Source organism: Gopherus flavomarginatus, chromosome 2 (assembly GCF_025201925.1).
Source record: "Gopherus flavomarginatus isolate rGopFla2 chromosome 2, rGopFla2.mat.asm, whole genome shotgun sequence".
Taxonomy (NCBI): domain Eukaryota; kingdom Metazoa; phylum Chordata; order Testudines; family Testudinidae; genus Gopherus; species Gopherus flavomarginatus.
Window position 1 is genome coordinate 263,491,536 of NC_066618.1, and position 25,677 is coordinate 263,517,212.

The 25,677-nt window shown below is 46.0% G+C and overlaps 1 protein-coding gene across 7 annotated transcripts in view; it reads right to left on the bottom strand.

Annotated features, from left to right (window-relative positions):
• The window catches only part of RRM2B (ribonucleotide reductase regulatory TP53 inducible subunit M2B), a 48,710-nt gene that overhangs the window by 18,083 nt on the left and 4,950 nt on the right, over positions 1-25,677 (bottom strand). For 2 of the 7 annotated variants that reach the window (XM_050941095.1, XM_050941098.1), the window contains exons 2-3: positions 8,591-8,746; positions 1,790-1,906 (exon numbers count right to left, since the gene is read on the bottom strand). In XM_050941095.1, the coding sequence (XP_050797052.1) occupies positions 1,790-1,906; positions 8,591-8,746 (273 nt within the window). Of the gene's footprint in view, positions 1-1,789; positions 1,907-8,590; positions 8,747-9,491; positions 10,437-10,473; positions 11,143-11,176; positions 17,549-25,677 lie in introns of those variants that run through there. The other 5 variants (XM_050941101.1, XM_050941097.1, XM_050941096.1 and 2 more) reach the window with 5 other exon arrangements.

Sequence of the window (25,677 nt, forward strand, 5' to 3'; positions counted from 1 at the left end):
AAAACTGCAAGTAAGAGATATGCTGTATATGTACTGAAAGTATACAACAGAATACTGCAACACTGAAAACTTCACATTACACAAATACTCAGGATTTTGGTTTGATATTAAATAAAATGAACCAGTAGTTCAGAAAATCTCTAAGTCATAGAGAATGCGTGTGTCTTTCTCCAACCTCACCCCATACTATAATGTATTCCCTAGACGCGTGACCAGAAGTTATACATTCACAAGGCCCAGGATGGGCCATTTTCAGGCCTACACCACTGATGGTTTAAGGTCAGATATCTTGCAGTCCAGTGCGACTACAAATGGCAAATCCTTATCAGAAAGGGGAGATCCATCACTTCCTTGTAGACCTGGTAGATTCAGAGATAACCCCAACAAGTCACCTTAGTAAACAGAATTGGTTTTACTGAGATAAGAAACACTGGCCAGGACATGGTAGTATCCCCTATATTCTTTTTAAAAGTGCTATGCTAGGGAGCGATAGTATGATTTTAACCAACTCAAAAGAGAAACACTGATGACACCACTGGAGAAGTTCACTCCTATCTTCCATTCCTAAAGAGCCAAAAATTAACACAGTTTACTGGAAGGGAGGACTTAAAGATTGTTTCCAGGAACGGACTGGTTGGAATCCTTCAGACTATACTGGTGTGAGCCTTGTGACATTTCACTCTATATTCTTTATGAAAATATGCTTATGATATGAACATGACACAACTGAGATATACTTTATGCAAGATGGGTCTTGTATGATATCATTGGAAAGGTTATAATTTACTGAATGTGATTATCCAATTTGTATGCCTGTGTCATTTCTGTATCTGAAGTTCGGAATACTGACTATGTATCTGTATTTCAATTACGCTACTTTGAGTGATGCCCACTGCTAACACTTCAGGTACAACAATGGAAAAGCCAGACAGGGCGGATAGCCTATCAGCGAGGACAATGGATTGTGAAAAGATTTGGCCTTCCTGCAGACCCTCCATACTGCCACTGATTCATGGACACTGTGATACTACCGAGTCAGGTGGTCTTGTCACCTGACACTAAACATTACCTGGGACTTCTTTTAACTTTCCACTGGAAGGGAAGGGGGGTCAAGTTTGGGAAACAAAGGATTTCCGCCTCATCTAAATCCTATTTAAGGGTGGGGAGGAAGGAAAACAGGACTGCTCCTCTCCATGATCTGTATGCTCCAGAAGAAAGACTGCTAAAGCCATCTGAAGAGAAGGCGGCGGGGTGTCCAGACTGAGATGGGGGTCCAGTCTGAAAAGGAATATAACTGGAACTCTGAACCACAGAAACTTTGCAACCTGCCTAAAATAACATTATAACATTTAGGGTGATAATTTACATTTTGTAACCTGTTTCTTAAGTATATTGAGCTTAGCCTGCCTACTTTGCTTTATTTGGTCAGTAATCTGCTTTATTCTGTCTGTTATCTCTTATATTCACTTAAAATTCACCTTTTGTAGTTAAAAAACTTATTTCTCATTTGTAATATAACCCAGTTTATGTAATTTCTAACTGGTAGGGCAAGAAGTTGTGCATATCTTCCTCCACACTGAGAGAGGCGGCACATTTCATAAAACCTTTGGGTTTGTACCCCTTAAAAAGATGTCTAAGCAAAACTGAGATTATGTGGAAGAGAGAAAACGCAACTAGTAAATATAATCATGTGACTCTTCATTTCAATTATGACTTAACGATAAAGAGTCTTTGCTAGCCAGATGAATGGCAACTCGTGAGAAATGAGCTCATTGGAAAGATGCCTTACCAAATTTTCATTTACAATTCCATCGCTGGCTGCAAAAAAAGCAAGGACATGAGAGATGAAGTATTTTTCTTCTGATTTCAGCTTGTTCCAGTGAGGGAAGTCCTTTGATAAATCAACCTTATGGTAAAAAAGAAAGAAAAATACAATATTATTGTCCTTTAATATTGATAACTCGAAGAAAAATAGAAGAAGCTTAAGCAAATCAGTGATGCTGGAAGTTATTTGAGACCAAACTTGAAAATGTTTAGATAAATTCAGTTACAAATGTAATAAAATTAAAAATAAAAAAGGGAAAGCAATGAAGTACAGTAATGTACCTGCCACCATAACATAATTTAATTGCTTTGCAGCTTATAAATGACACCTTCCCTTCCCACCACCTACCCCCACAAATACAGATCTTTGGAAACTCCGAGAATATGCACACCATTTAGAGTCACTAGAATGACCACTAGATGTCTGATACTATAGTGTGTCCGCAAAGATATTTCTAATGGGAGAGTAGAATAATTTACTTTTACATAATGCCCTCCATCAGTCTGTGGAGCACTTTAGGATGAAAGACACTATAGAAATGGAAAATTACTTTATATATTGAACCATATCACACTGTAAATGAAAAAAACCTTCTTGCACTGTAAAGCAGCAGGATTTCAAAACCTCAATATGTGTCAAAAAACAGAGATCCTTTCCAATGTCTCTTTAATGATATTTCCAATTAAAGACAGCATTTTGCAACGAGCCTTTAAAATGACAAGGATTTTCTTTATGTGACATCTAATTTCTCTCACAAGGCTACTGTTGGACAATAAGAAAGCATTACATATCTACTCTTCTATAAGACTGTGAATTCTGGCTGGGTAGAAACCACAGCTTCCTTAGCAGGGGTTGTATTTTTCTTTTTAAAATCACGGGAGCAGTTAGTGCCAGATGTGAAAACCAATGAGACACCAAAAACTTTATTCTTACAGTTAGATTCCCAGTCCAGTCAGGCAGGGCACTGATGCTAAGATGACAGTGTGTGAGAGGAACTGGTAGGACAGTTAAGTCCAAAGCAGACTGCAAAGCATTACAAAGGGACCTCACAAAACTGGGTGACTGGGCAACAAAATGGCAAGTGAAATTCAAATCTTGATAAATGCAAAATAGAGCACGCTGGAATACATAATCCAACTATACATTATAAAATTAGTTGTTACCACTCAAGAAAGATCCTGGAGTCATTGTGGATAGTCCTCTGAAAACATCCACTCAATGTACAGTGGCAGTCAAAAAAGCGAACAGAATGTTGGGAATCATTAGGAAAGGGATAGATAATAAGACAGAAAATATATTGCCTCTATATAAATCCACGGGAGGCCCACACCTTGAATATTGCATGCAGATCTCATAGACTCAAGGACTGGAAGGGACCTCGAGAGGTATTCGAGTCCAGTCCCCTGCCCTCATGGCAGGACCAAATACTGTCTAGACCATCCCTAATAGACATTTATCTAACCTACTCTTAAATATCTCCAGAGATGGAGATTCCACAACCTCCCTAGGCAATCTATTCCAGTGTTTAACTACCCTGACAGTTAGGAACTTTTTCCTAATGTCCAACCTAAATCTCCCTTGCTGCAGTTTAAGCCCATTGCTTCTTGTTCTATCATTGGAGGCTAGGGTGAACAAGTTTTCTCCCTCCTCCTGATGACACCCTTTTAGATACCTGAAAACTGCTATCATGTCCCCTCTGAGTCTTCTCTTTTCCAAACTAAACAAACCCAATTCCTTCAGCCTTCCTTCATACGTCATGTTCTCAAGACCTTTAATCATTCTTGTTGCTCTTCTCTGGACCCTCTCCAATTTCTCCACATCTTTCTTGAAATGCGGTGCCCAGAACTGGACACAATACTCCAGTTGAGGCCTAACCAGCGCAGAGTAAAGCGGAAGAATGACTTCTCGTGTCTTGTTTACAACACACCTGTTAATGCCTCCCAGAATCACGTCTGCTTTTTTTGTAACAGTATCACACTGTTGACTCATATTAAGCTTGTGGTCTACTATGACCCCTAGATCTCTTTCTGCCATACTCCTTCCTAGACAGTCTCTTCCCATTCTGTATGTGTGAAACTGATTGTTCCTTCCTAAGTGGAGCACTTTGCATTTATCTTTATTGAACTTCATCCTGTTTACCTCAGACCATTTCTCCAATTTGTCCAGATCATTTTGAATTTTGACCCTGTCCTCCAAAGCAGTTGCAATCCCTCCCAGTTTGGTATCGTCCGCAAACTTAATAAGCGTACTTTCTATGTCAACATCTAAATCGTTGATGAAGATATTGAACAGAGCCGGTCCCAAAACAGACCCCTGCGGAACCCCACTTGTTATACCTTTCCAGCAGGATTGGGAGCCATTAATAACTACTCTCTGAGTACGGTTATCCAGACAGTTATGCACCCACCTTATAATAGCCCCATCTAAATTGTACTTTCCTAGTTTATCTATAAGAATATCATGCGAGAGCGTATCAAATGCCTTACTAAAGTCTAGGTATATCACATCCACCGCTTCTCCCTTATCCACCAGGCTCGTTATCCTATCAAAGAATGTTATCAGATTAGTTTGACACGATTTGTTCTTTACAAATCCATGCTGGCTATTCCCTATCACCTTACCACCTTCCAAGTGTTTGCAGATGATTTCTTTAATTACCTGCTCCATTATCTTCCCTGGCACAGAAGTTAAACTAACTGGTCTGTAGTTTCCTGGGTTGTTTTTATTTCCCTTTTTATAGATGGGCACTATATTTGCCCCCTTCCAGTCTTCTGGAATCTCCCCCGTCTCCCATGATTTCCCAAAGATAATAGCTAGAGGCTCAGATAGCTAGAGGCTCGCTTCTATTAACTCCTTGAGTATTCTAGGATGCATTTCATCAGGCCCTGGTGACTTGCAGGCATCTAACTTTTCTAAGTGATTTTTTACTTGCTCTTTTTTTATTTTATCTTCTAAACCTACCCTCTTCCCGTAAGCATTCACTATACTAGACATTCCTTCAGACTTCTCAGTAAAGACCGAAACAAAGAAGTCATTAAGTCTGGTCAGCCCATCTCAAAAAAGATATACTGGAGTTTGAAAATATACAGAAAAGGGCAACAAAAATGATTAGGGGTATGGAACAGCTTCCATATGAGGAGAGATTAGTAAGACTGGGATCTTTCAGCTTGGAAAAGAGACAACTAAGGGAGGATATGATAAAGTCTACAAAATCATGACTGGTGTGGAAAAAGTAGGGGACGGGGGACAAGGCTCAGGAGCAGGAGAGCTGCTGCGATCTGAGGTCTGAACAAGCCTTATGGGCGGTGAGTGAGTGCCTAAAAGAGACAGTGCACAGTCTCGCAGAGATTTCCCCAGCAGCCACCATACACAATCTCTGTCTCACACACACATATACACACAGTGTCTCTTCCCCCTGTCCCACCCATGTACTCCATCTCCACAGAGCGGGGAAGAGGGAGGGACAGGGCTCAGGAGCAGGAGAGCTGCTGGCAGCGGCTACGGTCTTAACAACCGTATATATACACACCGTCTCTGCGTGTGTGTGTCTGTCTCTCTTTCACACTCCCCTCCCAACACATACTTGTGGTGTTGTTGTTGTTAATTCTTGGTATTTCCTGCAATGCACATATTTTCTCTGTAATTTATTCTTTCAAAGTGCTGTTATTTTAGTTTGACTAGTCTATGCATTTCATAATTTTATTTCTCTCTTATGCTGAAATTTAATTCTTTGAGTAGTATGTTCTAAAATGCCTAACCTGTCCTGGATGGAGTAATTATCCCTATGGTAACTTTTTAAAATCATATATTCTATCTAGGTTTTTTGTTTCTATAGGTGGCATACATCTGCACATTATCTCAATATTGATGAACATAAAATTCATTCTGCACATGGATGGAAAAAATTAAAAGGAACATTCGCTTTGGCCACTTTTGGAAGACAAGGTACTGGGCTAGATGGACCTTTGGTCTGACCTAGTATGGCTGTTCTTATGATATGAGAGCACATCACCTCTGGTCACTAGTTCAAATACAACCCATGGCCCAAATCTGCATCCTCAGAAGAAAAAGAATAGCTAAAACTATTATTAATTTTAATGGCTGTAAGAATGGTCCAGTAGAAACCAAAAATCATTCCTATTCAAGACTGTCCGCTGGCCTATTTGAAATGAGTCAACACTTTCAGTCCATTTCCCGGCAGTCAGATCTAAATCACAAAGGCCACCAACATAATGGGCACCCTTGTTGTAGTTTGATCAAGAGTCCAAAGACTGAACAAACATGGAATCTGGACAATCCTCCCACTCCTTTAGGTAATTCCTCTGACGCAGTAGGCAGAGGAACATAGAGAAGTCTGCACTGCCGCAACCTTCGGCTTGTAATAGATATAAGATATCATTGTCCAGGGCTATCTATCCAAACCTCCAATGAGAATTAAACATGTTAACTTAGAGCTAAGGAGTATCATTAGGTAGGAAGGAGTACTTAGCCAATGCAACTTGGAGTAAACTACATGCATCTTTAACAGCTGTCACCGTTGATAATCATATGTCTGAAAATATAAATAATAGCGCCTTGCACTTCAACAGCACATTTTCATCCACATATTTCAAAGCATTTTAAAAGTGAGGAAATTGAAGCACAGAGAGTGTAAGTGTCCCATCAAAGGCCACATGCAGCAAGTCAACTTCAGAGCTTGCAATAAAAGTCAGCTCTCCTGACTCCTGAACTGTGGGCCTTGTCCACTGGACCATAATACTCACTGTGTCCCTAAGACAACTCAATGCACACTGGCAGAGGGCCCACCACACTGCAACGCATATCAGGCCTGACACACTCACTAACCCCATCACAGAGTTATAATACATATCTAAAAGGTGTCTTGTAAGGTATAATATTTAAACTGATCGTATGTATGGGTAGTGTACAACAAGTTACATATGTGTTCTAGAAATACATTCTTAAAATGCGTTTGGAAGGCAGTGCACAAACCCTGCCTGCCCTAGGTAAAGAAATGTCCATTTACCTGTCTGACCCGCTTGATTACAGGCAGGGGACACTAAGAGCACATTTACACATAAGGTAAACAAAGCTATCAAGCAAACAACCATGGAGAGAGTTTAGTGAGCAGGCCAGGGGACAGACTCTGCATCCCAGAAAGACTTCCTGGCTCTTGAGACAAAGACAATGGACTTCAGGAAATATAAGGGTAACAAAAAGCCATTAATCCATCATGTAAGGGACAAGAGACCAAAGCTCTTGGAATCCGTGAAAGGTGGATCCTTCAGCCATGTGGACTGAAGTCTCTGGAACCCGACAATAGATGAGTAATTGCCTCAGACCAAGATTGTAATCTGTTAAACTTTAGACACTAGAAAAAATGTGTTATTTTTGTTTTGTTTGCAATCAGACCTGTCTTTTTCTCTTGCTTAGTACCATAGAATCATAGGGTTAGAAGTCTAACCCCTGGCCAATATGCATGATTTGTTGTGTCTAAACCATCCAAGACAGATGGCTATCCAGCCTGCTTTTGAAAACCTCCAGTGAAGAAGCTTCTACAACCTCCTGAGGCAGTCTGTTCCATTGCCCTACTGTTCTTTACATTTAGGAAGCTTTTCCTGAGATTTAATCTAAAACTGCTATGCTGTAGTTTGAACCCATTGCCTGTTGTCCTGCCCTCCGTGGCAAAAGAGAACTTTTCTCCATCCTTTTTGTGGTAACTTTTCAAGTATCTGAAGACCACTCTCATATTGCCCCCCTTAATCTCCTCTTTTCCAAACTAAACATACCCATGTCCCTTCAGACTTTGCTCGTATGGCTTGCATTCCATTGAACATCCCTTTGATCATCTTTGTTGCTGGCCTCTGGATCCTTTCCAGTTTCTCTACATCCTTTCTATACATTGATGAACAAAATTGGACACAGTACTCCAGCTGAGGCCTACCCAGCACTGAGTAGAGTGGAACTATCACCTTCCATGACTTGCACTCTATGCCTCTGTTAATGCAACCTAAAATTGCATGTGCTTTTTTTGCAAGAGCATCTCATTTCTGACTCATGTTGAGGCTGTGACCCACCACAACGTCCAGCTCCTTCTCAGCAGTGCTGCTGCCAAGTCAGTTTTCCCCCCATTCTGTATTTATGCATTTGTTTTTTCTTCCCCAAGTGAAGCGCCTTACATTTGCCTTTATTGATTTTCATTTTGTTTATAGCCCAGTTCTCCAATTTATCAAGATACTTCTGAATTTTAGTTCTATCCTCCAAAGTATTGGCAACCCCCTCCCGCTCCACCAAACTTTGTCTCATCTGCAAACTTGATCAGTATACTCTCTCTACTTATATCCAAGTCATTAATAAATACGTTCAACAACACTGGACCCAGAGCAGATCCCTGTGAACTCCACTTGAATCACTTACATCTCTGTTCTTTACTAATAAACTCATTCTTGTTTTATTACAAAACAATATCAGTGGCGTATGTTAAAGTGAAGTGTGAGTTTTCAGATAACCTAACAGGCTGGTGTGTACACTCTCTTTTTGAAGGAAGCGAACTTAATAATTTCTGTGGGCATCACAGTGAGACGTCTCTGGGGTTCACTAACAATTAATTGCATGGGCAGGGTTTAGACCAGCAGAGTCTCAAGGACAGACTGGAGTGGCAGGGAGTTGACAATCTAATCTCCAACAAGACTGAGACTTGCTGAGGCAGAGAGATCACATCATAGCTTACAATTCTGAGTGTCCCAAATAGAACATCACACTCACCTCTTCTGCTGTCCAGAAGGACGCTTGTGCCTTTTTATACATGTTCCATATATCCGGGTATTGGAGTGGGAAGATGACAAATCTACGAGGATTTTTTCTGAGAAGAGGTTCTTCATTTGGTTTAAAGTCATTTTCAATGGCATCTGAAGAGAAACCCTAAAGAAAAAGCAGTGTCATTTCAGTGTTATTACTCCACCACTTACTTCCTTTTTAAAATAATTCAACTGAGGAAAGATAAAAAAAATTCTTTGAATTAACCCACTGAGATATGCACATGCCTGAACCAAGTAACCACAGGATCTTCTGCTCCAACCCCTGCTCTTCCGTTCGCCATCCCTACTATTGCTTGCCATAGCTTACTGCTTCGTTTTTCTGCCTGGCTCTACTTAGAACAATTTTGAGGGCTGTAAGTTAATAAGTACCACCACCAGAAGTCTGCCTTGTACTAGTTGCAACAATGTCAGGAAATGTCTGATTCTTCACTGCAAAAAAGTCTCTGTGCAGTATGATAGAGAAACCCAACTTGCATTGTCAAGATTCATGGAGCAAACAACATTGAACTGAATGCACATACAGATGCAAGATCATATAACTCACTACCAGTTTGTGTCTAGCAGAGTTACTCAGGGCTTGTCCAAGCTGGGGTGTTACACCTGAGTAGCTCTGGTTTGCTCCCACTAAAGTCCTTATGTCCACACTTACTGTTTTTAAGTACATTATTTGGCATCTCAGATTGCAGTAATTAATCCTGTTTGGAACAGGAAAAACTTTACATTGAGGTTCCCCTCCCCCCACCACTTTAGAGTTTGTGTGGATGCATTCCTAACTACTCCAGTTCTGGCAGTCCTCCCACTGCTACCAGACTGCAATGCTTTATACTTGCATCAACCTGTCTGTGTACCTGTGTGCCTTCGACTGCTTGGATTTCATCTTCACTGGATGTCATCCTCCTATTTAAATGCTGATGGGTAGCCAGGTGTGCCCGTTTGATACCAGGAAGTAGTGAGTTCACACTACCAGGCTCATATTCCCATTATAGCAGTCATGCACCTTGGTGCTTTTGCGTGGACCCCTGCAGAGCTCCTGGACTTGATCGCCCTCTTTGGAGAGCTGCACATCCAGTTCTATCTGCATAAGAGTCACCAGAATGCAAACAACTAAAAGCCACAGTCAAAGCAAATGACTGCGATGGACACTCCCAGGCTTGATTCCAGTGCCATATCAAAGCAAAGGAGCTCTGGCAAATGTACCTGAAGACAAGGGACAAGAACAGGAACACTGGTAATGCTCCTACCACCTTGACCAAACTATGAACTACTGGACAGCATTTTTGGAAACAATGCCACCTGACCCAGAGGATTTGGATGTTATACAAAAACCCCATATGGACAGCCACCCTGAAACTGCTGTGGTGGTGAACTCTACCAGAAAGTATTACATAGAATAAACAGTAACAGAATAAAACTGTACAGGGGGATTTAAACAACATTTTCTGGTACTGGCTGTCCACTACAATGTTGAATGGAGCTGGGAGCCCCTCTCAGCCTGCTCAACCTTTAAACGCTGCCCTGCCCTGCTCAAAATGCCACCCACAAGAGACTTAAAGCTATAAAGTTTTATTTCCCTTAAGTATAAAATCCCAAAATCATCAGTATCACAGGGATCAAAAAAAAGATCAAACACATTGCATCGCAAGCACATTTACAGTAGCAGCAGATACAGGAACCAATAAAACAGCAAAAATTTTACTTTGCATCATAGTTTTACCAATGCACTGAGATTTAGGTGTGATGGGTTGGACTCCCCTCCCCACCTCCAGAGTGCCACCCGCTGTGTTGGAGTCCCAATCAGCCTGCCCGTTCCAACAGCCTGGGCTCACTCACCCTATCTTACTGCACACACAGAGGTAGGGACACACCCAGCTAGAGAATCACACAGTCTGCAATCAGCTCTGTGTGGGAAGATCCAGCTCGGGGAATTGCCCAGCCCTCTGGTGCACACACCCTCTGGAACGTAAACCCAAAATTATATCGTCTCTCGCTGTATAGAGATCTATATAGCATAAGCTCATGAAATTCACCCCCTCCCTTAATGTGGAGGAAGATATGCAAGCTTTCCCCCCTTCCCCATCATGAATTGCACAAACTGGGTTTTGAAATAAGCAAAAAACAAGTTTATTATCTACAAAAGAAAAATTTAAGTGATTATAAGGGATGGAAAACAAATTAAAACAGATTACTGAGAGAATAAAACAAACACACAAACTAAGCTTAATACACTCAGGCCTTGTCTACACTGGCAAGTTTCTGCAAAGTAAAGCAGCTTTCTGTGTTGTAATTCCCATGATGTACACACTACCAAGCCACTTAGTGCACAGAAACAGTGCTGTAAAAAAACCACCCCGACAAGAGGCGTACAGCTTTCTGCGCCGGGGCTACAGAGCCACAGTGCCAGAGTAGGCACCCTGGTCAATTACAGCGCTGTGATTGGCCTCCAGGAGGTGTCCCACAATGCCTGTTCTTGCCTCTCTGGTCACTGGTTTGAACTCTACTACCCTGCCCTCAGGTGACCAACCATCATCCTCACCCCATAAATTCCTTGTGAATTCTGAAAGTCCCCTTCCTGTTTGCTCGGTGATGTGTGCAATGGTCTCAGTGCATCTTTCCAGGTGGCCATGACTGCTGCCCGCATCAGGCGATCCCCAGCTTGGAGCAATGCCGAACTGCTGGACCTCATCAGCATTTGGGGAGAGGAGGCTGTCCAGTCCCAGCTGAGCTACAGCTGTAAGAATTACGATACCTACGGAAAGATTTCACGCTTGACAAAAAGGGGCCATGATCAGGACACACTGCAGTGCAGGGTCAAAGTGAAGGAAAAGACAGTTACTCACCTTTGTAACTGTTGCTCTTCAAGATGTGTTGCTCATATCCATTCCAATTAGGTGTCTGCGCGCCAGGTGCACGATCGTCAGAGAATTTTTACCCTAGCAACACCCTGTGGGTCAGCTGTGGAAACCCCTGGAGTGGCACCTTAATGGCGCTGGATATATACCCCAGTCGACCTGGCGCCCCCTCAGTTCCTTCTTGCCGGCTAATCCGACAGAGGGGAAGGACAACAGGTTTGGAATGGATATGAGCGACACACCTAGAAGAACAACAGTTACGAAGGTGAGTAACCATCTTTTCTTCTTCGAGTGCTTGCTCATATCAATTCCAATTAGGTAACTCCCAAGTCTTACCTAAGTGGTGGGGTCGGAGTGAGACATCGCTAAGTGCAGAACCGCTGAACCAAATCCGGCATTGTCTCTAGACTGCTGAATATGTAGTGAGCGGCAAAGATATGTACTGATGACCAAATGGCAGCTCTACCGATCTCCTGTTGGGAGCTGGGCCAGGAAAGCGGCCGATGAGGCTTGAGCCCTTGTGGAGCGGGCGGTGAGGCATGGGGTCAGGACACAGGCCAAGTCATAGCAAGCACGGATACAGGCCATTATCCATGAGGAGATGTGTTTCAAGGAGACCGGTGGGCCTTTCATCCAGTCGGCCACACTGCGACCAAGAGTTGGATCATTTTCCTGAATGGTTTAGTACGCTCGATATAGAAGGCGAGAGCCCTACCAATGTCAAGGGAGTACATACATTAATCCTGCAGCATAGTGTTTGGCTTCGGATAAAAGACTGAGAGGAAAATGTCCTGGTTCACATGAAAAGCTGATACCACCTTGGGGAGAAAGGCAGGGTGGGGGCGAAGCTGCACCTTGTCTTTGTGCAAAACTGTATACGGCAGCTCCAACGTGAGGGCTCTGATCTCAGATACGTGTCTTGCTGAAACAATGGCTACAAGGAAGGCTGTCTTCCAAAACAGGTAAAGAAGTGAGCAGGTGGCCATCAGCATGAATGGGGGCCCTGTGAGTCTGGAAAGGGCCAGGTTAAGGTCCCACGCCAGAACCGGTTGTCACACTTGTGGATAGAGGCGATCTAAACTCTTCAGAAATTTAATGACCATGGGATTGGAGAAGACAGAGGAAGACAGTTCTCCTGGATGGAACGCTGAGATGGCAGCCAGGTGCACCTTGACAGATGATATTGCCAGGCCCTGCTGCTTTAGGGATAGGAGATATTCTAGTATAAGTGGTATCGATGCCTGCAAGGGGGGGCGTGGTGCGCTACTCACACCAACAGGAGAATCGCTTCCATTTGGCTAGGTACGTGGCCCGAGTGCAGGGTTTCCTGCTGCCTAACAGAACCTGCTGCACCAATTGTGAGCAGAGTAATTACGACTGAGTTAGCCATGCAGCATCCACGTTGTAAGGTGGAGCAATTGCAGGTTGGGATGGCAACGGCGCCTGTGATCTTGTGAGATCAGGTTCAGCCACAGCGGGAGCGTGATCGGAAGCTCTACCGATAACTCCAGGACCATGGCATACCAGTGCTGCCTAGGCCATGCTGGGGTGACCAGAATCATACATGCCCTGTCCCTGAGTAACTTGACCAGGACCCTATGAACTAGCGGGAATGGAGGGAAAGCGTAGAACAGGTGGTTTTTCCACAGAAGTAGGAAAGCATCTGTTACGGAACCCTGAGAACATCCCTGGAGAGAACAGAACACTTGGCACTTCCGATTGTTGCGTGAGGCGAATAGGTCGACCTGGGGAGACCCCCACCTCAGGAAGATGGAGTGGATGATGTCTGGGCAAACTGATCACTCGTGAGGCTGAAAGGACCTGCTGAGGCGTTCTACCAGAGTGTTCTGGACCCCCAGGAGAAATGACGTCACCAGATGTATCGAGTGGACTATGCAGCACTCCCACAGGCAAATGGCGTAGGGGGGAAGACCGGGTTCCCCCTTGCTTGTTGATGTAGAACATGGCCATAGTGTTGTCTGTGAGTACTGCCACACAACGGCCACGTAAGTGCACGCAAAATGCGACAAGCTAGGCGTACTGCCATCAGTTCTCGTACACTGGTGTGTAGAGTTAGTTCGGATGTTGTCCAAAAGCCCTGCATTTGGAGTTCCCCGAGGTGGGCACCCCATCCCAGAGATGATGTGTCTGTGACTAGGTACAAGAAAGGTTGCGGGGTGTGAAATGGCACCCCTCTGCACACCGACGTGGGGTTCAATCATCAACGGAGGGAGGTCAAAACTGATTCCAGAACAGTGACCACCATGCTCAGGCTGTCTCGACCTGGTCGATATACTGTTGATAGCCAGGTCTGAAGCGGGTGAAGCCAAAGTGTGGCATGCCTGGTTATGTAAATGCATGAAGCCAGGTGCCCCAGAAGGCTGAGGTACATCTTTACCTTGGAAGTAGGGAAATTTTGAAGGCTGCGGATGATATTCACCATTGACTGAATGCGTGCATCCAGCAGGAGAGCTTGGGCGAGTCTTGAGTCTAAGACTGCCCCAATAAACTCTATTCTCTGGGTTGGTTCCAGAGTTGACTTTTTGTTGTTGAGAAGGAGATCCAGCTGGTGGAACGTGCTTAGGGTGAGTTGAATGTGGGATTGTACTTGGTCCCTGGTGCGGCCCTGAATAAACCAGTCGTCGAGATACGGAAACACTTGTCGATGAAGGTAGGCTGCCACGACGGCCATACATTTGGTGATCATCCTGGGAGCCGTGGACAGGTCAAAGGGAAGGACAGCAAATTGGTAGTGTTCGTGACTGACCACAAAGCGAAGGAAGCATCTGTGCGCTAGGTAAATCGCTATGGGGAAGTATGTGCCCTTCATGTCGAGGACGGCGAACCAGTCTCCAGGGAAGGAATAATGGTCCCCAGTGAAACCATGCGGAACTTCAACTTTATCATGAATTTGTTGAGTCCACGCAGATCGAGAATGGGTCGAAGCCCACCCTTGGCCTTGGGGATTAGGAAGTAGTGGGAGTAAAAACCTCTGCCCCTCAGCTCCCTTGGAACCTCCTCGATCGCTCCCATGGACAGGAATGTTTGGACCTTCTGGATAAGGAGTTGCTCATGAGAGGGGTCCCTGAAGAGGGACGGGGAAGGAGGGTGAGGAAAGAAAACTGGAGAGAATATCCCTTTTCCACAGTGCTAAGAACCCATTGGTCTGAAGTTATACAGGACCACCCCTGGTAGAAACGGGAGAGACAGAGACAATCTCAAAAGAGGGAGCAAGGATCCTGGATGGTGACTGGTATGCCATCCTCAGGCGCACCTTCAAAAAGTTTTGCCTGCGCCCCGTTGATGGTTTGGGAGGGCCTTGGTTCTGACCAGGTTGGTGGCTGGTTGATTTCTTTCTACCACCTCATCCACGTCTTCTATAAAAGTCCTGCCTTGGATGAGGGCGGGGGGAGGGAGGGGTTAGAACCATTGAGGCTGTGGCCTAAAGGACTTGCACTGGGTAACCAGGATGTGCATTCCCAAGGAGCACATGATAGCCCTGGAATCTTTCAGGCTCTGTAGTCTAGAGTCTGTTTTGTCTGAGAACAGGCCGTGCCCATCAAATGGCAGGTCCTGAAGGGTTTGTTGTAGCTCTGGCAGTAGGGCAGATGCCTGCAGCCAGGAGATGTGTTGCATGACTATGCCCGATGCCAGGGTCCTAGCCGCAGAGTCTATCGCATCTAAGGAGGCCTGTAAGGAAGTCCTAGCCACCTTTTTGCCCTCTTCCACTAAGGCCCCAAACTCATCCCTGGACTCCTGCGGACTTAAATCCTTAAATTTCACTGTGGAGTTCCACGAGTTATGGTCAAAAAGGCTCAGGAGCGCTTTTTGGTTTGCGATCCTGAGCTTAAGACCCCCCACTGAGTGAATCTAGAGCCTAAGTAAATTGAGAGGCCTGGCGTCTTTTGATTTGGGCACTGGAGCGTGTTGACCATGCCGTTCACAGAGGACACCACTAGTGAACAAGGCTGAGGGCGAGTATAAAGATACTCATACTCCTTGGAGGAGACAAAGTATTTCTTCTCCACTTCTCTGGCCGTCGTTAGGATAGAGGCAGGGGTCTGCCAGATTGTCTTGGCGTTGGTCTGGATGGTGCGGATGATGGGCAATGATACTCGGGACGGGACCTCCACTGAAAGGATGTCCACCACTGGATCCTCCAGTTCCACTACCTCCTCCGCTTGTAGGTCCATATTACGTGCCACCCTACGTAAAATGTCTTGGTGGGCACAAAGGTCTATCGGGGGAGGAACAGAGGTGGTTGTCCCAGCCACTGCCTCATCTGGAGAGGATGAGAAAGATGCCACAGGGGTCAGGGGATCCTGTGACAGATCATGTTGTGAGGGCTCCTGTTGCCCAGGATCTGCTACACTGGGGTCTGGGACCTGCGCTTGGGTAGGTGCAGACGCTTCCATACCCCCCGGAGGACGACTTATGGTGGCTTCTGGTACCTAGTGTTCTTAATGGGCTGAACAGGAGGCCTCCGATGGAACCCCTTGGGCTTGGTGGTAAGCCCACGGGGTCCAGAAGGACCATTGTGCAAGTTTCTGATTAGGGTCTTGGCCTTCGTCTTGCCATTGACCCATATTACCCTCGCTCTGGCTTGGAGCGGGGTAGGCTGATCACGAGGCGGCCTCAGACTGTGATGACCGTGAGGCGAAACACAAGGACCAAGGCGGTGCGGAGTGTATCTGTGTCGACTCTCTGGGGTGCAGTGCAGTCCGGTACCAGGTTGCTGGAGAGCGGTGCCGGTGAGGCGCTGGGGAGCGGTACCAGGATCGAGATGGGCGTTGATGACCGAACCGGTACCAGGATCCAGATCTGGATTGTGACAATAACTGCCTGCAAGAGCGGTGCCAGGATAAGCTCTGGCAAGGAGATCAGTGCTCTGACCAGTGTTGGGAGCGATGTCGGGAGTCCGAACGATACCACAGCCCGGAGCCATGCCGTGAGGCGGCTCAGTGCCGCAAGTACAACCAGAGCTGCAAGTACAACCAGCGCTGTGAGAGGGAATGGCATCAGAACTGCGAGCGGCATCAGGATCGGGACCTACTCAGGGATCAGGAGCAGTGCCGTGTTTCCATGGTAGGAGATGGTGGACATATTAGGGTTGGCTTGCCCCTAGACTGTACCACACGAGTCGGAGGCGGTGCTGTAGCCTGCACTGGTGCCGGCTCTGTGAGGGCAATGAAGTCTCTTGCTGTTGCAAATGTCTCCAGCGTTGATGGAAGCCAGGGCTCAACCACGGTTCCATCAAGAAGCCAGTATGCGCCAGACTCAATGGCCCTCCCTTGATGCCAGAGTCAACAGTGCCGATATCGGCGCTTGTACTCTCGGTCGCTTCAGTGCCGGACAAGACTACGAAGTTGGCAAAGGCGGTGCCGGTGCCTGTTGCTGAGAGGCAGTCACCTCCAGTTTATGCTGTCTTTTCTGGCCTGGAGACAGGGAACGGCGCCGAGTCACTTGCACTGGACGTGGCGCTGGAGAGATCCGGTGCTGCGGGCCTCTATCCGAGTCTCCCCGCAGGGCAGACCTGAAGCTGACACCAGGGCACTGCATACCGATGCACTCGTTGCCAGAACTTGGCATGCTGATGGGAGATCCGGGCTAAGGGCCGCCTCCATAAGGAGCTGCTTGAGCCTAAAGTCCTGCTCCTTTTTGGTTTGAGGTCTGAACGCCTTAAAGATCCTACACTTGTCTGTCTGGTGAGATTCCCCGAGACAATTCAAACAAGGGTCATAGGGGTCTCCCGTTGACATAGACTTTGAGCAGGCTCGACACAGTTTAAAACCCGAAGCCTTGGGTATGAGACCAGGCGGCAGGCAGGGGGAGGACCCCTTCCAACCCGTTAAATTTAATTACAAATCTTACCCTATAACAACTACTCCACTATACTAACTATACGACTATAACAACTAGAACTATCTAAAACCGAAAAGCAAAAGCCAGGGAGAGTGGAGGACAGCTATGCCGCGCTCCACAGTTGCAATGACTGTCATAGGCGGTAAGAAGGAACTGAAGGGGCACTGGGTCGGCTGGGGTATATATCCAGAGACATTAAAGCACCAATCCAGGAGGCTCCACAGCTGACCCACTGGGTGTTGCTAGGGTAAAAATTCTCTGGCAACCATGCAAGCAGCGCACACACACCTAATTGGAATCGATATGAGCAAGCACTAGAAGAACTGCAGAACGCCTGCCACAAGGTGCAGGAGGCAAACCACCACTCCACTGCCGCAGCCATGAGCTGCCAGTTCTACAGAGAGCTGGACATGATACTTGGTGGCGATAGCACCTCCACTACGGATACTTCACTGGCTCGCATGCCAGTCGGGAGTGGACCACATCAGGAGGATGAAATCTTGGATGAGGATATGGAGCAGGAGGGGGACCCAGAGGAAGAGGACAGCTCAGAGGCCAGAGATGCATGCAGCTAGGAACTCTTCTCTACCTCAGAGGATGTTAGCCAGTCACAGCTGTCAGAGCTTGGCGAAGCGTAAACAGGAGAGGAGTCCCCTTGTAAGTGGCTTTGATTTTTGGAATCGCTGAAGTGAGCTGTTGGGGGCAGAAGGGTTGCAGAAAGCAGGCTTGTGTCTGTATGATGCATGTACCACCATGTGCCTAGTCTGAGTGGCAGAACAGGCTGTTGATTAACTCCCTCACTTCACAGGAATCTGCCCCAGAGATCTCCAGGAAACTCTCATGGAGATACTGGGCAATTCGCTGCTGCAGTTTCTTTGGCAGAGCTGCTTTGTTTCTTAACCCCATTAAGTTTAACTTTCCCGTGCCACGTTGCCATCACTGGAGGGGGGAGGGGGCACACCATTGCTGCACACAGGCGAGCCGCATAAGGGCCAGGGTGGAATCCGCAGTCTTGGAGAAGACCCTCTGTTGATTCCCCGCTCATCCTCAGCAGAGAGGTATCTTCTATAATGAATACTGCCTGTGGAAAATGAGGGGCCCCAAGAGCCATGTGCCCAGTGTACAATAGGGTCTGGGAACACAGATTTCCCCTGCCCCTGCAGCTACTTACTATTTTGGGGGTCTTGTGGCTCATCTGTGCTTGCCTGGGGTCAGCCAGTTAGGGACAGGTATGTGAATACTGGCTGTGTTTTAAATCACTAAATCAGTGGTCTCTGTGTTGCAAACAATACTGCTTCTGTAAAATGTTGCATTTTGGCTTCACAGATTGTGACCTTGGGAGCCCAGTCTCCATTTTTGTTATCGCCAGCTGAACGGCTGTGCAGAATTAAAAAGGGGCCACAAAGAACTAAGGAGAACTTTCTGTGTGAGGTCATGATGCACTCTGCAGCTGAAAAATAGGAACTGAAGGAGTGGCAGGACAGCAAGAAGAGGGACCAAAAGGAGAATGCAGCGCACCAGAACGAAGCCATGGAGCAGCTCTTAAATATTATGGAGCGCCAAGTGGACACGCTCCAAGCACTACTAGCACTGCAAACCAAGCAGCTCCATGCCCGCCATCCCCTGCAGCCGCAAAACTCTTTCCCATGCCCCCTCAGACACCGCCAACGCACTCTTATCAACTTCCTGGCTCCAGTCTGTACCCGCAGCATTCCACTCCTGCCTCATCACAGCCCAGCACTGCAGCCTCCCATTACCCACTGCACTCAACACTCATCCCTCTGCAGTTCAGCCCTGCCGAAGTACAGTACCCACTGCACTGTACTCCAAAGGACAAGGCTGCATATGATACTTGGACATACACACATCTTCAACCGTCCTGGGACCCCACCTCCTCTTGGGACCTTCCCTTCCTCCATTCCCTTCAGTGCTGATGTTTTTTTGTTTGTCTCTCTCCTCCGGTTGTTGTTTTTTAATAAAAGAATTGTTGGTTTGAAAGCAATCTTTATTCCATTAATTGAAAGGAAACAAAGCCTGCAAAGCAACAGGAAGTTTTCTTAAACCTTCATAGTGCATCGTCTGCACCAATCATAATCACCTCCTAGCATTACAAGCACTGCACTCCCGAGCATAGCAACAAATATTAGTGGCTTTCAGCTTTAAATTCCTGCTTCAAGGCATCTCTGATCCTTTATGGCCCTGCACTGCTTGCCTCTAATAGCCCTGGTCTCTGGCTGTTCAAATTCATCCTCCAGGCGCTGAGACTCAATGGTCCAGCCCTGAGTGAAGCTTTCATTCTTCCCTTTACAAATATTATGGAGTGTACAGCATGCACCTATAAACATAGGAATATTATCATCGGCCAGGTCCAGCCTCCCATACAGGCAGTGCTAGCAGGCCTTTAAATGGCCAAAAGCACACTCAACAGTCATACTGTACTTGTTCAGCCTGTTGAACCCTCCTTGCTGCTGTCAAGGTTCCCCATGTATGGCTTCATAAGCTATGGCATAAGGGGTAGGCAGGATCAAAACTGGCATTTCTATTTCAACTATGGTGATCTTCTGGTCTGGGAAGAAACTCCCTGCTTGCAACTTCCTGAACAGGCCAGTGTTCCGAAAAATGCATGCGTCATGTACCTTTCCAGACCAGCTTGCGTTAATGTCCGTGAAACGCACACTGTGATCCACAAGTGACTGGAGAACCACAGAGAAATACCCCTTGCAATTAATGTACTCGGTAGTTAGGTGGTCTGGTGCCAGAACTGGAATATACATGCCATCTATCGCCCCTCTGCAGCTAGGGAAGCCCATTTCTGCAAACCCATTCATAATGTCACGCACGTTGCCCAGAGTCATAGTCTTTCAGAGCAGGATGCAATTAATGGCCCTGCACACTTCCGTCAACACAAGTCCAACAGTTGACTTTCCCACTCCGAACTGGTTAGCGACCGTTTGGTAGCAGTCTGGAGTAGCCAGCTTCCACAGTGCAATCGCCACGCACTTCTTCAACTGCAGGGCAGCTCTCATTCTTGTGTCCTTGCGCCACAGGGCTGGGGCGAGCTCATCACACAGTCCCATGAATGTGGCTTTCCTCATCCGAAAGTTCTGCAGCCACTGCTTGTCATCCCAGACGTGCATCGCAATGTGATCCCACCACTCAGTGCTTGTTTCCCGAGCCTGAAAGAGGCGTTTCACTGTGGTCACCACCTTCGTGAATGCCACAGGCAATCTTGTGTCGTAGCTGCTACGCATGGCAAGATCAATGCTGCACTCCTGTCTTTGTAGTTTAAGGAATAACTCCACTGCCACTTGTGACATGTTAGTCAGAGACAGCAGCATACTGGTCAACAATGCATGATCCATTCCTGCAGATCAAAGAGGCAGAGTGTGCAGCATGCAAACCACTGAAAGATGGCATCAAATGTGGATTGAAGCACAGGGACTACTCGAATGCGAAGCAAAGCATCACAGGGCATTGGGACAGGACCCAGGATGCCCTGCAACCCTCTCTGCCTTCCCACAACTCCTAGCAACAGAAGAGGAAGAGATGCTCTGTGAGATATCTGCCCAGAGTGCACTGCTCCAAATACCACTGCAAGTGCAGGAAGTGTGAACACGCTATTACGCAGGCAGCTGACAGTGTGAACACACAACAGCGGTTTTCCTTTAGCCCTCTTTGAGCGGTGCTGTAACTGCCAACACTCTAACTCCGCCAGCATAGACACACCCTAAGGACTACCTTTCTCACCTTAAATGTTGTTTCAAGCAGCTTGCAGAGTTTCTTGAAGGTAAACTGAACTGCCTGCAGCTTAAATCTCCAAGAATTCCTTTTACAGGTTGACTTTTCTCACCTGGGCTCAGCCCCTGCCTCCCCCACTTTAGTTCCTTTGATCCTTCAGGTGTTTTCAGCAGTCTTACTTCTTGGGCAATGAGGCAGTAGGGAAGAGCCCTGATTAATTCATTTCCCAGTCTTAAAGAGGATTTGCATATGGTGGGAATCTTATTTTCTAGTTTGACCCTCCACCCCCTTCCCATGGATAAGTATCAGCATTTTAAGATGGCATCCTGTCCAGGTGACATGATCACATGACCCTGCGGTGTCAACGCAGCATCCCAGGAAACTTCTCAGAAAGGAGGGAGATTAGTATCTTCAAAGTCCTATTGTCCTTCCTAATGGCCCATTCAGGCTCATTGTATACTGTCTGGTGGGCATTCTCCAGGTGAAAACAATTGTTATTATTATATAGTTAATATTTCTAACTTCAGAAACAGAAATGATACATGCATACAGATTGAATTAGATTCAGTAAATCATAACCTTTTCAATTATGCCTCACAGGACTCATCTTGCACAAAACATATCTTAGTTATGCCATATTCATATCATAAGCATATCTCTATGAAGAATATGGGGTGCAGGGTCACATTAGGTACATTTTATGGAGGTACATTGTCAAATATCAGCCTACAGAGGCATTCCACAATGCAGAGATTGCAAGGTGCAAGATATTACCTCACCCACCTTCTCCGTCTGGAGGGTCCTTCAACACTGGTAATGCTGTGTGTCCAAACCAATTATTGAAAAAGTTTATTTTGCAGTGCACTCTGCTGATCTACAGGTGTTTATAAACGAGAATTTCAGTCCAAATGTGCTCTATGTTAGCATGCACATTGTAAGACAAAGTAGCTCTCTCAGGGCTGTCCATATAGCTAGTGTTTCCCTTCTTCTCCGGCATTAGCTAAAAGGCACCATCCTGGCAAACAGAGGTGCAGCTTATTTTCCCAGTTTGCCCGTTGTCTTTTTTAACAATATCCTTCTATGTCTTCTGGGGACTCACCTCAGGGTAAAATCCTCCAATGTAAGGACAGCCTGCAGGAGTGAACATGCAATTACTAACCTGCCCCTCGCTGTCTTCCATCCATTCACCCCACAACTCCCCACTCACCTAGCTTTGGTACAGGGGACATATACAAGAGGGAAGTAACCTGCAAAATGATGGAGGAGATCTCAAAGCAAACCCCAGAGTGGGAAAAGAAGACGGGAAGGACATTCCAAAACAGTGGGAACAATAACATTTTATCATCAGCATCATGGAGACTAGCACTGGGACAATAAGTACTTCTCCTTTTTCAGATTTCCCTCAGCACCTGTAAGACCATGACCTGGCCATACAAGGGCCTTATCTGCTAAAATGAGGATGATTTTCCAGTTACCAATGGCCTTCTATTGAAAGAAGCAGGGAGCTCAGCTGCTTGCTTGGTGTCAGGATGGTCCTGTGACTAAGGTAATGACTGGGATTCAGAGGACCTATGTTCTAATCCTGTGTAGGATAAATATGAAATTAAAGAATTAGAGTTTGATTAAGGACGTGTGTGTTGTAAAGAAAGGCCCTGACTAGTAAGCACAAGGAAAGCCTTGAAAATAGTAAGCTACAAGCCAGAAATAATAAAGTAGGGAGGATGTCTGGTTGAAAGAATAACTAATGAGTAAGGTTAACATTTTGTCACAATTACTTTTAGTAAAAGTCTGGGATGGGTCACAGGAAACATACAAAAATTCACAGAAGCTCATGACCAGTCCCTGACTTTTTCTAAAAATAACTGTGACAAAATGGGGCTGACGGTGGGATGAGAGCCTGAGCCCTGCTGCAGTTGATAGTTTCAGCCCCACCACGCTGGGGCTGAAGCAGAAAATGTTTCAGAAGTCTCTGGAAGTCAGGGAATCCATGACATCATCTTAGCTTTACTAATGAGATAAGGGGAAGTGACCCACAGGGGTGACTGGAGATGGTTTAAAATAAAACAAAAGGAATCTGTTTTCAAATGAGCCAACATGGCCCATCCCAACCTGTACACCTGTGTTAAAATCTATGTGAACCCAAGTGCAATGAAAAAACTATTGAGCAGCAAGGAGGAGGAGGAGCAGAAAGGCCTTGGGAAGAAAGACGGTTGTAAACATGATCTGGATTAAAACTAGAAATAAGGGTGAACTGTCTCAAATAGGCTTCAGATGAAGTCAGTAATTGGCAATGACATCACTTGTTTGTTAAAGGGCATAAGAAAGAAAACTATCAGAGGATTTACTGCTAATACCTGCATGACCGCAGTGGACCCAACCAATTTGGGTCTAGTCACTAGGGCTATGATTATGTCACAGAAGTCATGGAATCTGTGACTTCCAGAGACCTCGCTGACATTTTCTGCTACAGGGCTGGACTGCTATCAGCAGGCAGCCCTGCAGCTCCCAGCTGCTGCTGATGGAGGACCCCAGCAGCTCCTGGCTGCTGGGCAGCAGGAGGACATCAGAGCTCCCTCAGGGTCCCCCAGAGCTCCCACTCACCGAAGATGGCTGAGATCCGCGCAGCTGCCCAGCCATGGCAGTTGGCAGGAACCTCCCACTCTCACCCCAGCAGCCCAACCACAGTAGGGAGACACCGCAGTAGCTCAGCGGAGGGAGACAGCAGGCAGATCCCTGCAGCTGCCCACCCACCAGAGCGGGGATTGGGCCCTGCAGCAGTACAGCCACTGTGGGTGCTGGACGCTCCTCATTTTGTCAGGGATATCTTTAGTAAAAATCATGGACCAGTCATGGGCTTCTGTGAATTTTTATGTATTGCCTGTGATCAGTCCGTGATTTTTACTAAAAATATCCCTGACAAAATCTGAGCCTTACTAATAACCCCTGGGTTTAACCTGTTTGTAAGCATCTTGATCAAATGCTTATAAATGTTTTCTTACTGTTTAGGTGTAGTTAACTGCTTATTATTTAGGTTTTTTAGCTGCGGTTAGAGCAATTTTACTGGCCTTTGGATTTAATAAAGGTATTGAAGACATGCTAACTCATCCATACTGCACTACACAGACCTTTTGATTTTGATCTGCAGTTTGACTTGCATCCACACCGCAAAATGACAAGGCCTGTGGATAAGAGAAGCGGTGGATGTGATATACCTAGACTTTAGTAAGGCATTTGATACGGTCTTGCATGATATTCTTATAGATAAACTAGGAAAGTACAATTTAGATGGGGCTACTATAAGGTGGGTGCATAACTGGCTGGATAACCGTACGCAGAGAGTAGTTGTTAATGGCTCCCAATCCTGCTGGAAAGGTATAACAAGTGGGGTTCCGCAGGGGTCTGTTTTGGGACCGGCTCTGTTCAATATCTTCATCAACGATTTAGATGTTGGCATAGAAAGTACGCTTATTAAGACTCGATGACCTCTCCAGGTCCCTTCCAGTCCTAGAGTCTATAAGGCATGGATCTGAGACAGAGCAGAACTCGTGCTCTGACTCCCCCAGCACAATCCTAGAACCCCAAGACCAGAGTGCTTGTTGATCCAAGTCAGATTGAGTTGTTATGGACAGAAGGGGGGCTCAAGCCTGATCAGAGCCTGGACTCAATGTGCCATGCAGATATACCTTAAGTGTTTGTACAATACCTGGCACACCAGGGTCCTGATCTTGGTTGGGGCCTCTAGGCATTACTTACAGACTCAGACTCTACTACTGGAAGGGACCTCGAGAGGTCATCGAGTCCAGTCCCCTGCCCTCATGGCAGGACCAAATACTGTCTAGACCATCCCTGATAGACATTTATCTAACCTACTCTTAAATATCTCCAGAGATGGAGATTCCACAACTTCCCTAGGCAATCTATTCCAGTGTTTAACTACCCTGACAGTTAGGAACTTTTTCCTAATATCCAACCTAAATCTCCCTTGCTGCAGTTTAAGCCCATTGCTTCTTGTTCTATCATTAGAGGCTAAGGTGAACAAGTTTTCTCCCTCCTCCTGATGACACCCTTTTAGATACCTGAAAACTGCTATCATGTCTCCTCTCAGTCTTCTCTTTTCCAAACTAAACAAACCCAATTCCTTCAGCCTTCCTTCATAGGTCATGTTCTCAAGACCTTTAATCATTCTTGTTGCTCTTCTCTGGACCCTCTCCAATTTCTCCACATCTTTCTTGAAATGCAGTGCCCAGAACTGGACACAATACTCCAGTTGAGGCCTAACCAGCGCAGAGTAAAGCGGAAGAATGACTTCTCGTGTCTTGTTTACAACACACCTGTTAATGTATCCCAGAATCACGTTCGCTTTTTTTGTAACAGTATCATACTGTTGACTCATATTAAGCTTGTGGTCTACTATGACCCCTAGATCTCTTTCTGCCATACTCCTTCCTAGACAGTCTCTTCCCATTCTGTATGTGTGAAACTGATTGTTCCTTCCTAAGTGGAGCACTTTGCACTTATCTTTATTGAACTTCATCCTGTTTACCTCAGACCATTTCTCCAATTTGTCCAGATCATTTTGAATTTT